The 15,059-nt window shown below is 45.0% G+C and overlaps 1 protein-coding gene and 1 long non-coding RNA gene across 2 annotated transcripts; one reads left to right on the top strand and one right to left on the bottom strand.

Annotated features, from left to right (window-relative positions):
* Positions 1–12,382: 12,382 nt before the first annotated feature.
* Positions 12,383–13,410, bottom strand: LOC120017814 (MORN repeat-containing protein 2-like). Its single transcript, XM_038960784.1, has 3 exons — positions 13,404–13,410; positions 12,602–12,713; positions 12,383–12,485 (listed from the first exon to the last, which is right to left on the bottom strand). Exons 1-3 carry the CDS (start codon positions 13,408–13,410, stop codon positions 12,383–12,385), a joined length of 222 nt encoding a protein of 73 aa, XP_038816712.1.
* Positions 13,411–13,672: 262 nt separating this feature from the next.
* On the top strand, positions 13,673–14,680 carry LOC120017718. The gene is made up of 3 exons (XR_005472139.1): positions 13,673–13,721; positions 14,349–14,417; positions 14,570–14,680. It is a non-coding gene; the product is annotated as an uncharacterized LOC120017718 (long non-coding RNA).
* The last annotated feature ends 379 nt before the right edge of the window (positions 14,681–15,059 follow it).

The raw sequence follows: 15,059 nt of genomic DNA, 5'->3' as shown, positions 1-15,059 counted from the left end.
ATATTTGTTTGTGTGTATGTGTTTATGAGTCAGTCATACACACACACAAGGATTCCTATTTCCCCTACGTTGTGTAAATCATGAGTGTGTCATTGGTGTCAGTCTTGCTAGTTGGGTGAACGTTTCTACTGTAGCTGGTAAGGTTATTATTCGTCAGTGTTGTGTGCGTCACTGTGACTATGTGATGCCAGCAGGCACAGTTTCTCAGATCTCACACTCCCATTTCACTGAATGTTGAATTCATGGTGGGTCACGCTTGGCTGATGTTATCTGACTCTGAAGAGGACACCATGCCGAGGCAGGAGCGCATGCGACTCTTGGCCATTGCAACAATGCATTCCACATTCGGTCATATTCAAGTGAGCCTGTGACTTGTTGGAGGCCCACATGAGGGGTGATCTTGGACGAATACATTTACATCCATACTTGGTCTCTTACAGTACATTTATCATTTAGCTGTCATTTCAGATATACAAGTACATTAATATGGCTCCTGTGCTACTGTCCAGGAGTTAACACCAATCATTCCAATCTCAGCTGGCTGCCCAGCTAGCACATAACGTTCTGAGAACCATATGTTTCTTAGAGCTTGGTGAGGTCGTGCATACAACCTTCCCACAACTTTCTGTGAATGTTGCAGGATAGTTGCTTGGCATTCGCACATTCTCAGCACATTTAAGGAACTTGACAAAAAAAAGTTATTTTCTTGGTATTTCATTACTTTAACAGAATGTTTTCTAAAAGTTCAAACACGGTAATATTTAATTTTAGTAATGTTCTAGGAACATTCTCCAACTGGTTTGACATTGGGAATGTTCTCAAATAGTTCAGAGAACATTAAGAAACAACGTTCTTCTGTGGGAATTTCAGTACTTCAGGATAACTGCACTGTTGGTTAAGGGATTGTAAGTAAGCGTTTCACGGTAAAGTCTACACTTGTTGTATTCGGCGCATGTGGCAAATAAGGTTTGATTTGATAACATTTCCTCATGGTTTTATTTAAAGTCATGTTCTCAAATTGTTCAGAGAACATTAATCTTTGGGATAGGCGTGCCGCTAGCGCCCCACCTCGACAACATCCGGTGAAATTGCAGAGCGCGAAATTCAAAATTCGTAATATTAAACATTCATGAAAATACAAGGTGTCTTACATTGTTTAAAAGCTTAACTTGTTAATCCAGCCGCTTTGTCAGATTTCAAAAAGGCTTTACGGCGAAAGCACACCATGCGATTATCTGAGGACAGCGCCCCGCATACAGAAGCATAACATTTTTCCAACCAAGCAGAGGCATCACGAAAGTCAGAAATAGCGCTAAAATAAATCCCTTACCTTTGAAGTTCTTCCTCTGGTTGCAATCACAAGGGTCCCAGCTACATAACAAATGGTCCTTTTGTTTGATAAAGTCCATCTTTATATCCCAAAAAAGTCAGTTTAATTGACGCGCTTGACTCAGTAATCCACCGGTTTCCCTCGTTCAAAATGCATACAAATGAATCTGTCAAACTGTCACGACTTCCGCCGAAGTCGGTCCCTCTCCTTGTTCGGGCGGCGTTCGGCGGTCGACGTCACCGGTCTTCTAGCCATCGCCGATCCACCTTTCATTTTCCATTTGTTTTGTCTTGTCTTCCCACACACCTGGTTTCAAATCCATCATTACATGTTGTGTATTTAACCCTCTGTTTTCCCCCATGTCCTTGTCCGGAATTGTTTATTGTAGTACTTGTGCACGTTATGCTGGTGTGTACCGGGTTTTGTTTACCCATTGATTTATTGTTCTGTGTATGGTGGTTTTGTTTATTAAACTGCACCGTTGTAAATCAGTTTTTGTTCTCCTGCGCCTGACTTCTCTACCGCCAGTACGAACCCCCTACAGAATTCCGGACCTCACTTATGGAGTCAGCAGGAGTAGGTACCCCGGGTATAGGAGCGCGTCCGGGAGCACGCAGGTATGCTCCACCATCTTGGCACTGCCATGGACCGCGTTGTCCAGACAATGGACCGCTGGGAGAGACAGGGAGTTCTCCCAGCACCTCCACCAGCACAACCGGGGTCTGCGCTAGGCGCCCCTCCTTCTCCTGGACCCAGTGGGATTCGTCTCTCCCTTCCCCAGGAATACGATGGGACGGCTGCGAACTGCCAGGGGTTCCTGTTGCAGCTGGACTCCTTCGGGCCGTGAGAGGGTGTCCACCCTCACCTCGTGCCTCACCGGGAAAACCCTGGAGTGGACCAGTTTGAGGAGTTCACCCGCCGCTTCCGTCTTCGACCACCCGGCCGAGGGTAGAGCGGCGGGTGAACGCCTCTTCCATCTGAGGCAGGGGACAAGGAGCGCACAGGAGTTCGCCCTGGAGTTTCGAACCCTGGCTGCCGGCACGGGATGGAACAACAGGGCCCTGATCGACCATTATCGCTGCAGTCTGTGCGATGGCGTCCGTCGGGAGACACCACCCTCACGTTCGACCAGCTGGTGGACCTGTCCATCCGGCTGAATAACCTGCTGGCTACCCGTGGACGTTCAGACCGGGGTCTGTTGGTTCCATCCCCCCGCACCCCCTCTCTGATACCCATGGAGCTGGGAGGGGGGGTGCGCAGGGAGACCGGAGGGGGTTCCAGCTCGGGCACCATCTGTGGCCGCAGAGGTCACACTGCCGGTTGGTGCCGGGTTGGTTCCTCTGAGTATCGAGGCAGCAGGCAGGGCGGTCTGGCGTCACCCCAGGTGAGCCGACACCTGGGCCCTCTGTTGCACATATGTTTGTGTATGTCACTTTTCCTGAGTTTTACCCGCATTCCCAGCATAAGGCGCTTGTCGATTCAGGCGCGGCTGGGAATTTTATAGATAGATCGTTCGCCCATAGTTTAGGGATCCCTATTGTTCCCGTGGCTGTGCCCTTCCCCGTTCACACCTTAGATAGTCGACGATTAGGGTCAGGGTTGATTAGGGAGGCCACCGCTCCTCTGGGCATGGTGACGCAGGGGGGTCACAAGGAGAGAATTAGTATCTTCCTTATTGACTCCTGCGTTTCCCGTGGTGCTAGGCCTACCCTGGTTAGCTTGTCATGACCCCACTGTATCTTGGCCACAGAGGGCTCTCACGGGGTGGTCGCAAAAGTGCTCGGGGAGGTGTTTAGGGGTTTACGTTGGTGCTACTATGGTGGAAAGTCCAGACCAGGTCTCCACCATGCGCATTCCCCCTGATTATGCTGATTTGGCTCTCGCCTTCTCCAAAAAGAAGGCGACTCAATTAGCACCCCATCGACGGGGCGATTGTGCGATAAATCTCCTGGTAGACGCTGCACTTCTCAGGAGTCACGTGTATCCCCTCTCACAGGCGGAGACGGAGGCTATGGAAACATATGTCTCCGAATCCCTGCGTCAGGGGTACATTCGGTCCACCACGTCACCCGCCTCCTCGAGTTTATTTTTTGTGAAGAAGAAGGAAGGAGGTCTGCGCCCATGTATTGACTATCGGGTATTTGAACCAGATCACGGTGAGGTATAGTTACCCGCTACCGCTCATAGCCACAGCGATTGAGTCAATGCACGGGGCGCGCTTCTTCACCAAACTAGATCTCAGGAGCGCTTACAACCTGGTGCGTATCCGGGAGGGAGACGAGTGGAAGACGGCTTTCAGTACCACTTCAGGGCACTATGAGTACCTCGTCATGCTGTACGGGTTGATGAATGCGCCATCCGTCTTCCAAGCCTTTGTAGACGAGATTTTCAGAGACCTGCACGGGCAGGGTGTAGTGGTGTATATTGATGACATTCTGATATACTCCGCTACACGCGCCGAGCATGTGTCCCTAGTGCGCAGGGTGCTTGGTCGACTGTTGGAGCATGACCTGTACGTCAAGGCTGAGAAATGCCTGTTCTTCCAGCAGTCCGTCTCCTTCCTAGGGTATCGCATTTCCACCTCAGGGGTGGAGATGGAGAGTGACCGCATTTCAGCCGTGCGTAATTGGCCAACTCCCACCACGGTAAAAGAGGGCTAGCGGTTCTTAGGGTTTGCCAACTACTACCGGAGGTTTATCTGGGGTTTTGGTCAGGTAGTGGCTCCCATTACCTCACTGCTGAAGAGGGGCCCGGTACGTTTGCAGTGGTCAGCTGAGGCGGACAGGGCTTTAAGTCACCTGAGGGCTCTGTTTACCTCGGCTCCCGTGCTAGCCCATCCGGATCCCGCTTTGGCGTTCATAGTGGAGGTGGACGCGTCCGAGGCTGGGATAGGAGCTGTGCTCTCTCAGCGCTCGGGTACGACACCGAAGCTCCGCCCCTGTGCCTTCTTCTCGAAGAAGCTCAGCCCGGCGGAGCGAAACTATGACATGGGGGACCGGGAGCTGTTGGCTGTCGTCAAGGCCTTGAAGGCGTGGAGACATTGGCTTGAGGGGGCTAAACACCCTTTTCTCATCTGGACTGACCACCGCAATCTGGAGTACATCCGGGCAGCGAGGAGACTGAACCCTCGCCAGGCAAGGTGGGCCATGTTTTTCACCCGTTTTGTGTTCACCCTTTCCTATAAACCAGGCTCCCAGAACGTGAAGGCAGACGCATTGTCCCGGCTGTATGACATAGAGGAGCGGCCCATGGATCCCACTCCCATACTCCCCGCCTCCTGCCTGGTGGCACCGGTAGTGTGGGAGCTGGACACGGACATTGAGCAGGCGTTACGTGCAGAGCCCGCTCCCATCCAGTGTCCCGCTGGGCATCTGTACGTCCCGTCTGCTGTTCGTGACCGGTTGATCTATTGTGGGCCCACACGTCACCCTGGTATGTACCGGGTTTTGTTTACCCATTGATTTATTGTTCTGTGTACGGTGATTTTGTTTATTAAACTGCGCCGTTGTAAATCAGTTTTTGCTCTCCTGCGCCTGACTTCTCTGCCGCCAGTACGCACTCCCTACACAAACAACGTTTCTAATCAATCTTCAGGTACCCTAATATGTAAATAAACAATATAATTTAAGACGGAGAATAGTATGTTCATTAGCGGAGATAAATAACGAAGTGCGCGCCCTCACCACTACAGCCAAAATGGGAGCCACCTAGAAAAACTTAAAATTCTAGCAAATTTTTCAAAAAAACAAGCCTGAAACTCTTTCTAAAGACTGTTGACATTTACTGGAAGCCCTAGGAACTGCAATCTGGGAGGTATTCCATTGATATTCCCATAGACAGCCATTATAATGAGTGGTGAGCTCAAAAAAAAAAATCTCAGATGGATTCTCCTCGGGTTTTCGCCTGCTATATCAGCTCTGTTATACTCACAGACATTATTTTAACAGTTTTGGAAACTTTAGAGTGTTTTCTATCCAATACTACCAATTATATGCATATCCTAACTTCTGGGCCTGAGTAACAGGCAGTTTACTTTGGGCACCTCATTCATCCAAACTTCCGAATACTGCCCCCTATCCATAAGAAGTTTAAGAAAACGTTCCATAAAAACCACAAGAAACTTTAATAATGTTCAGAGAACATTTTACGAATGTTATTTAAAAGCATATACGTTGAACAAAAATATAAATGCAACATGAAGCAATTTCAAAGATTTTACTGAGTTTACAGCTCATATAAGGAAATCAGTCAATTGAAATGAATTCATTAGGCCCTAATCCAGGGTTTACCAAACTTGGTCCTTGGGACCCCAAGGGGTGCAAGTTTTGGTTTTTGTCTTAGCACTACACAGCTGATTCAAATAATCAACTAATCATCAAGCGTTGATCATTTGAATCAGCTGTGTAGTGGTAGGGCAAAAACCAAAAAGTGCACCCCTTGGGGTCCCAGGGACAGAGTTTGAGAAACGCTGCCCTAATCTATGGATGTCACATCACTGGGAAAACAGATATGCATCTGTTGGTCACAGATACACTATATATACAAAAGTATGTGGACACGCCTTCAAATTACCCTAAAATTAGTGGATTCGGCTATTTCAGCCACACCAGCCACACCAGTTGCTGACAGGTGTATACAATCGAGCACCGAGCCATGCAATCTCCATAGACAAACATTGGCAGTAGAATGGCCTTACTGAAGAGCTCAATGACTCTCAATGTGGCACCGTCATAGGATGCCACCTTTCCAACAAGACAGTTCATAAAATTTCTGCCCTGCTAGAGCTTTCCCGACCACCTGTTTTGAGCCCAACATTTTCAGAAAGAAAATACATACAAATTGCCTGTATTGCATGTCACATATCAGTTTGCAAACAATGTTAATCAGTTAATAAAGCTGCATACAAACATGGTCTCTTTTTGCTTTCTTGAGAAAGGCAGCTCCAAAATACAAGTGTTTCAGCCTAGCTCAGTGCTTTCTGTGGTGGTGGGGCAGCCAGTGGAAAATACGCAGGGGTTGGTAATGTTCTCTAGTTGCACCGTGATTGGATCAGTGTTCTGTCACTCATGGGGACACTTTGTCACCTCCAAATCTAAGGGTAGAGCTCCATAGAGTTACATTAGAAGTACCCATCCATGGACTGATCATGTCAACATCATACTTTCAAAATCTTAGCAGTCATCATCATGAATCAAGTTGACAATCTACTGGCAAATTATTTTTAATCCTTGTCATATGAAGAGAAATAATGAAGAGAAATTATACATAAAACGTATCGGTGCTCATCGGCCATTGGACATAAACATTACACAACAAGTTGGAAATCGCAAATTCAACAATGAGTGGTTTTGAAGGAATCAGTGGCTAACTGTAAGCATTGCAAAGCAATCATGAATAGCATGCTATTCAGTGGAGTGGGTGTGTGGTCTCTATTCTGGGTTTAAGGGTCTCTTTTCCAAGCTTAAAATGATAAACATTGGCCATGCTGTCAATCCAGCATGATTTCTGCTACGCTCAAAACAACTGTTAACTCGGAACTGGGATATCTGACTTCAGTGATTTCAAGACAACTGGGAACTCTGGGAAAAAACTAGCTCCGACTGGGAAAATACATTTTGAACGGTCATCAAACTCGGAATTGTAGGTCAGGAACTCGGGCCTCTTTCTAGAGCTACGACCTGAAGATCACTGACGTCATCATGATTCAACCTTGTTTTTTTTTGGAGTTTCCAGTTGTCTTGAAAGCACCATAAATCCAGAGAATACCAGAATTTGATGACAAAATTTGCCCACGAAGGACCGCCGCACCACCTTCCTGTTCAAGTGAGCACAGCACATGGTGAGTCCATAAATGTCTTGTATGCTGCTGCATAAATTATGTAATATGCCAGGGAGATGTGTATACTGTAGCTAAGAAAGTAATACTAAGTGTATGTATGTTGTGTAGTAAGCTGCCTCTCCCTAATAATTTGGTATATTTCCCCTCTTACATGTAGCCTATAACCTGTTAAAGACAAATGTAATAATCAAATATTGTAAGCGCTTTCATTGTCTGCTTATATGCCCCCTTTATTTATCCTACGGTTCTGACTTGGTGTACAGGGAGAACACTGTAAGAACGGCCCATGTTCTGAATTCTGTCGTTGTAAATTTCAAAAGTGCTGAACAAATAGTTATATTGACTACGTCCGTCCTAACTCTCTCATTAATGTCTTAATCAAAATTACGGATTGCCTCTTATCCGCTTGTCGTCTCCTTATGCCATAGTTTGTACATCTCAATTGTCAGTAGAAACCACAAGTCAGCCATATCAGCTATGTTTTTTTAAAAGGCAGTAAATGAGGTTGAATTAACTGTTATGCTGCCAGACAAGGCTCTGCTGATCGCCAGGTGTAGCAGTGGTAATCTGCTGTTGGGACAGCTTTATGTAGGCCTTAACAGTTTGTGGGCACCGTTTGTCACCGTTATAGTGCAATTAATGTATTGTTTAGTGTTGTGTAGTGGCTTTGCTGGCATGCATCCCCAATTGTTTTTGTTTGTTTGCCCCACCAAGATTAACATGCTAAAATCGCCACTGGGTAGGCCACACAAACTCACAGAACAGAACCGCCGAGTGCTGAAGTGTATAACCGTCTGTAAACGATTGCTACACTCACTACCAAGTTCCAAATTGCCTCTGGAAGCAACGTCAGCACAAGAACTGCTCATCGGGAGCTTCATGAAATGGGTTTCCATTGCCGAGCTGCCGCACACAAACCTAAGATCACCATGCGCAATGCCAAGTGTCGGCTGAGTTGGTGTAAAGCGCACTGCCATTGGACTCTGGAACAGTGGAAACGCATTCTCTGCAGTGATGAATCACACTTCACCATCTGGCAGTCCAACAGACAAATCTGGTTTTGGCGGATGCCAGGAGAACGCTACCTGCCCAAATGCATAGTGCCAACTGTAAAGTTTGGTGGAGGAAGGAATAATGGCCTGGAGCTGTTTTCATGGTTCGGGCTAGGCCCCTTAGTTCCAGTGAAGGGAAATCTTAATGCTACAGCATACAATGACATTCTAGAAGATTCTGTGCTTCAAACTTTGTGGCAAAAGTCTGGGAAAGGCCCTTTCCCGTTTCAGCATGACAATGCCCCCGTGCACAAAGCGAGGTCCATACAGAAATGGTTTGTTGAGATTGGTGTGGAAGAACTTGACTGGCTTGCACAGAGCCCTGATCTCAACCCCATCGAACACCTTTGGCATGAATTGGAACGCAGATCTTCCAACATCTAGTGGAAAGCCTTCCCAGAAGAGTGGAGGCTGTTGTAGCAGCAAGGGGGGGGGGACAACTCTATATTAATGCCCATGATTCTGGAATGAAATGTTCGACAAGGTGGTGTCCACATACTTTTGGTCATGTAGCGTACCTTAAAAAAAAGTTAAGGGCATGGATCAGACAACCAGTCAGTATCTGGTGTGACCACCATTTGCATCATGCAGTGCGACACATCTCCTTCGCATGGAGTTGATCAGGCTGTTGATTGTGGCCTGTGGAATGTTGTCCCACTCATCTTCAATGGCTGTGCGTAGTTGCTGGATATGGGCAGGAACTGGAAAATGCTGTTGTCCACGTCGATCCAGAGCATCCAAAAGACGCTCAATGGGTGACATGTCTGGTGAGTATGTAGGCCATGGATGATCTGGGATATTTACAATTTCCAGGATATCAATAAAATGCAATTGTGTGAAACCAAAAACATACATTCCCACAACTTCCAAGGAACCACATGTGCTAGCTGGTTGTTTTCCAAGAAATCAGGGAGTTTTGTGTGTTGCCCCTCCTTATGTAACATAGCCTTGTTACCAGTGTCACAAGTTCTTGCCTTGTGCTTGGAAGGCTGCAGCACAGGACCACTGGGGATGAAAAGCTAGTTCAGACGCTCAACAAGAGATGCGTGTTTCAATGAAGGTCACACTATTCCCACAAATCAAGGCCTTCCTGTGAACAATGTTATCATTCTTTGTGTGTTTGTGGAGTGCTGTTCTCACTCACCCTGATAAGCGTATGGAGGTATGGGCATGTTCTCCTCCGATCTGATACGATGGATGGGTGATGCAGTACATGTGCCATGCTACCTCCCACCCCTCCAACCACAAACCACACAAACCACCCCCAGCCCTCCCCTCCACACCCATATCAACAGACCCAGGCACTCCAAGCTAGCTGAAAGGGGGAAGGACCAACATTCGTGAACTTAAGCGTAGGCAAAGTCATATCCAGTCCTCTTTCTCTGAGAAAGGCCCAGCCAGAAACAATTTAACTCCAAACTCCAAAATAAAAGGAAACAAAGTTATCTATGCTCTCTCAGCAGATGTTTGATGATTTACTGAAGACAATTATAGGCATAACCAACACACGTGTTATTGAGAAATTCGTCACATAACTGAATTTGGCGAACAAAGTTAACACCAAATGCAGACATTAAGCATAGACACTGTATACATGGTATACATTCTACCACACACTTTACTGTGTCATGGTAAATGGTAGAAGTAAAAATACATTCTTGTTGGCATTCCAGAAACAGAATATTCATTGATGGATTTCTCCACTGATCTAGATTACTTTGCTGATTATAAACAGTTAAAGCTGCAATATATAACTTTTTGGGCGACCTGACCAAATTCACATAGAAATATGAGTTATGACCCCAAGCAATCTGTCATTCGCATTGAAAGCAAGTCTGATAAGTGGTAGATCTGTTCTGTGTGCACTATTTCTAAGCTTCCCGTTCTTAAATTTAGTATTTGCTTCTTTTACTTTCGGTTTCGTACACCAGTTTCAAACAGCTGAAAATACAACATTTTTGGTTATGGAAAAGTTATTTCACAGCGGTTTAGAAGGCACAATGATTCTCTACACAATGACTGCTTGTTTTGTCATGAAAACTGAAACTAGGCGAACTATTAGAATTTTAGCAACAAGGAAATGGCGGAGATGTATGCATAGTCCATCATTAAAAGATTGCAGTAGTGGAAAAAGCTCTATATACTGTAGCATTGGTTAACCGAGGCTTACACAGACACACTGACTGTGTTTCCTCACCTCTAATGAGGACTTTTGGCTGTGTGACTCAAAGTAAGAGAAATGTCTCATTCATTGCATGGTGCCATGAGGCATTTACCACACCGTCATATACTCACTGACTACTTCAGTCTTTGCTACAGGCAGAAATCTTGAAGAGACCATGAAGAGACTCATTGCAGGAGTTTTATGGGAAGAACAAGGACATTGTATGTGCCGTTTTATTAGGTGCTTTTCAAATCTCCCTCTCACTGGAGTCTAATTTTGTTATTTTGAATATGTGTTATGTACAGTTGAAGTTGAAAGTTTCCATACACCTTAGCCAAAAACTCAGTTTTTCACAATTCCTGACATTTAATCCTAGTAAAAATTCCCTGTCTTAAGTCAGTTAGGATCACCACTTTATTTTAAGAATGTGAAATGTCAGAATAATAGTAGAGAAAATAATTTATTTTAGCTTTATTTCTTTCATCACATTCCCAGTGGGTCAGAAGTTTACATAAACTCAATTAGTATTTGGTAGCATTGCCTTTAAATTGTTTAACTTGGGTCAAATGTTTCAGGTAGCCTTCCACAAGCTTCCCACAATAAGTTGGGTGAATTTTGGCCCATTCCTCCTGACAGAGCTGGTGTAACTGAGTCAGGTTTGTAGGCCTCCTTGCTCGCACATGCCTTTTTCAGTTCTGCCCACAAATGTTCTATAGGATTGAGGTCAGGGCTTTGTGATGGCCACTACAATACCTTGACTTTGTTGTCCTTAAGCCATTTTGCCACAACTTTGGAAGTATACTTGGGGTCATTGTCCATTTGGAAGACCTATTTGCGACCAAGCTTTAACTTCCTGACTGATGGCTTGAGATGTTGCTTCAATATATCCACATAATTTTCCATCCTCATGATGCCATCTATTTTGTGAAGTGCACCAGTCCCTCCTGCAGCAAAGCACCCCTACAACATGATGCTGCCACCCCTGTGCTTCACGGTTGGGATGGTGTTCTTCGGCTTGCAAGCCTCCCCCTTTTTCCTGCAAACATAACGATGGTCATTACGGCCAAACAGCTCTATTTGTTTCATCAGACCAGAGGACATTTGTCCAAAAAGTACGATCTTTGTCCCCATGTGCAGTTGCAAACCGTAGTCTGGCTTTTTATGGCGTTTTTGGAGCAGTGGCTTCTTTCTCGCTGAGTGGCCTTTCAGATGTCGCTAAAGGACTCGTTTTACTGTGGCTATAGATACTTTTGTACCTGTTTCCTCCAGCATCTTCACAAGGTCCTTTGCTGTTGTTCTGGGATTGGTTTGCACTTTTCGCACCAAAGTACATTCATCTCTAGGAGACAGAACACGTCTCTTTCCTGAGTGGTATGACGGCTGCGTGGTGTTTATACTTGCGTACTATTGTTTGTACAGATGAACGTGGTACCTTCAGAAGTTTGGAAATTGCTCCCAAGGATGAACCAGACTTGTGGAGGTCTACAATTTCTTTTCCTGAGGTCTTGGCTGATTTCTTTTGATTTTCCCATGATGTCAAGCAAAGAGACACTGAGTTTGAAGGTAGGCCTTGAAATACATCCACAGGTACACCTCCAATTGACTGAAATGATGTCAATTAGTATATCAAAAGCTTCTAATGCCATGACGTAATTTTCTGGAATTTTCCAAGTTGTTTAAAGGCACAGTCAACTTAGTGCATGTAAACTTCTGACCCACTGGAATTGTGATACAGTGAATTTTAAGTGAAATAATCTGTCTGTTAACAATTGTTGGAAAAATGAATGGTGTCATGCACAAAGTAGATGTCCCAACCGACTTGCCAAAACTATAGTTTGTTAACAAGAAATTTGTGGAGTGGTTGAAAAACAAGTTTTAATGACTCCAACCTAAGTGTATGTAAACTTCCGACTTTAACTGTATATTCAATAAATGCTCATAAAATGTAAGAAATAAAGGATGAATTAGAGTTATGTTATCTCACATCATGTCATGGGTTACATGTTGAGTTTAAGTTTCAAGCCAGGAGCTGCCTTGTTGTGGATGCCTCCAGTCCAAACAAGTCTCTGAGAATCTGTGAACTTCCCATCACCCTCCAACCTAGTCAAAAACAACAAATAGAGCCATAGTTAGCCATAGGCCTAGCCTAACATTCACTTCTAGCCTGTATCTACATATGACAGGAAAAAGTGAACATGCTAAAGTCATGGGTTTACCTGTTCTTGCTTCTGCAATATTTGGTCCCATCAGGGAATCTGTATGTCCCAGTGCCGTGGTACAAGTCCCCTTCATACATTGCCCCAGAGGGATGCTCCAGAGTCCCTCTGCCTTCATATTGAATAGAGGGAGCACTGTCCACTCACAGCAAAGTGCCCACCCTGAAACCATGTTTGCCTATGCCACTCCTCAACACATATTCCTCTGTGGACCTGCAGCACTCACCTTCTGGTGATGACAGCCCACAATGTAGCTGGTTATAACATGTGGTTCTAACAGTTCGAATCAAAAATCTAATGTTACTGTGTCAATATGATATGATGACTTCCCATATCTGTCACCATTCTGGAAAATATAGGATACTTTCAAACTGCGTTCCTCTGAAATGAAATATATGATTGGAGTTCAAAACATAAGCTGATACATAGGATAATAGTTAGCCTAAAGCACAAAAATGTACAATATTTAGGATATACATAGGATGGTCTGTGAAGTCTGGTCTTTACCTTTGCTTTCTGTGGCCTTTCCTTTCTTCTCTGCAGGAAAAACACTTAATTAATAATGACATTATAAGGAACAGAGTGAATGGAATGGCATCAAACCATGTGGTTGATGTATTTGATACCATCCTGCTTATTCTTCTACAGCCATTACCACGATCCCATCCTCCCCAATTAAGGTGCCACCAACCTCCTGTGGTAGCTAGATAGCTAACTAGCCAGTAAAACTTAACTCCACGATGTACTTCACATCAACTGACCGTCAAGTACACCGTGGAGTTTTACTTGGCTAGCAACTCACCTGACATTTTTGTGATGCTTTGACAAGTTACCTAATTTTGAGTCATTAGCTGGCTTGCTAACTTTAGCTGTCTGTCTGGCTGTCAAGCCAGTCTACACATTTGGGATGTGTTGCTAGTTCAAACATGACTATATCTTACTCTCTTTTTTCGTGCTGGTCCAGCTGATTTTGTTGCACTCTGCACTTCCCTAAACGTTATGTTACCATGGCAACTCTAAAGTTATACAACTCTCACCGGAAAAAAAACTTTGACCTCTGATTCATTAACCAATGAGAGAGAAGCTGAATTTGCCGGTGAACCGATCAGCTTTGTGTCAGGTTTGTACATGTTCTTCGGTCTCTGGCTAAATAACCTGTTATTTGTTTCTCTTATGTATTTTTTTCCCTCGACCGTTCGTAGATAGTACGTTTTTTTTAAAGCAAAAGCTTTCACTAAATGTCCTCTTGCCCATAAAGAAATAAACAATGTGTTCTACCGACCTACCGGTAGCTAGGCTAACTATTTAGCTAGCTAACGTTAACATAGCATGGCTACTGACTAGCCATCTTCAGTACAAGCTGACTGTTAAGTGTACTGTTGAGTCATTCGAATCAATTATCTCGTTTGCCCACAACCCATTGCGTTTTATGAACTAAACACGATGTAAACGTGTTTTGTCAGCCAGAAAGAACAACTTTAGCTACCCGGTTCTCCCTTTTAAGGCACCGTCACCGTGCCTTGTATAATTATGGCCACCGGCGCCGTATGTGTCATTGAACTAAAAACTGAAGCCCAGAGTAGGAAGTGAAGTCAGCAACTGCAAAACAACCGAGTGCTACAGTAATACAAGAAGTATGTCCGGCGCATAATAACATAGTTACCTGGCAATGTGTTATGCTATTGAATAGTCAAAGGCTCGTTGCAAACTACATCTGGTATTAGACTGCATCTCTCTCTCTATACAGGTCGACTACAGTATCTTCCTCTCATTCAGCACAGGTCAGAAGCAGGTGTCAAATGCCATTGCATTGAAGGTATGTGTGGTGACTATGCACTTAGTTTTGTGTTGACCTTATTCATGAAATAGACACACATTTTAACTCAAGATGCTTGCCAACCCTGAGCAGGGTTGACACCACAGCACTAATAATGTACCTCTTGATTTGTCTGCTTTTGTTCTCTTCAGGTGTGATTGTACTTTGGATTACAGAAAGAGACGTGAAATGAGTGGAAGAAGGAGGGGGCAGCCCAACAGAGGTGGAGGGCGATTTAACAAGCCCAGAGGAGGAGGAGGGAGAGGAAGAGGGGGAGGAGGAGGAGGTGGAGGGGGAGGGGGAGGAGGAGGTGGAAAGGCAGCTAGTGGTGGCTGGGATGACGGTGACGATTTCAGCCTTGATTTTGGACCCAGTCGCTCAACCAGGTACAGTGTAATTACATTTACATTTTAGTAATTTAGCCAACACTCTTATCCTGAGCATTCGTCTTAAGATAATTAGTTAGCTACTAGAGTAGTCATGCTTGCTCTGATCCTTTGAAATGTGGAATAAGCCTGAATAATTAACTTATTTTTCTCATCTCTCTTTCTCTATCCACAGGCCCACCTCGGGCAGAGGAAGGGGTGGGGGCAGCCGGGGCAGCGGGGGTAGCAGCAGAGGTAGAGGAGGAAGGGGAAGGAG

Source organism: Salvelinus namaycush, chromosome 22 (genome assembly GCF_016432855.1).
Source record: "Salvelinus namaycush isolate Seneca chromosome 22, SaNama_1.0, whole genome shotgun sequence".
NCBI lineage: Eukaryota > Metazoa > Chordata > Actinopteri > Salmoniformes > Salmonidae > Salvelinus > Salvelinus namaycush.
This window is presented reverse-complemented; position numbering and strand designations above follow the sequence as displayed.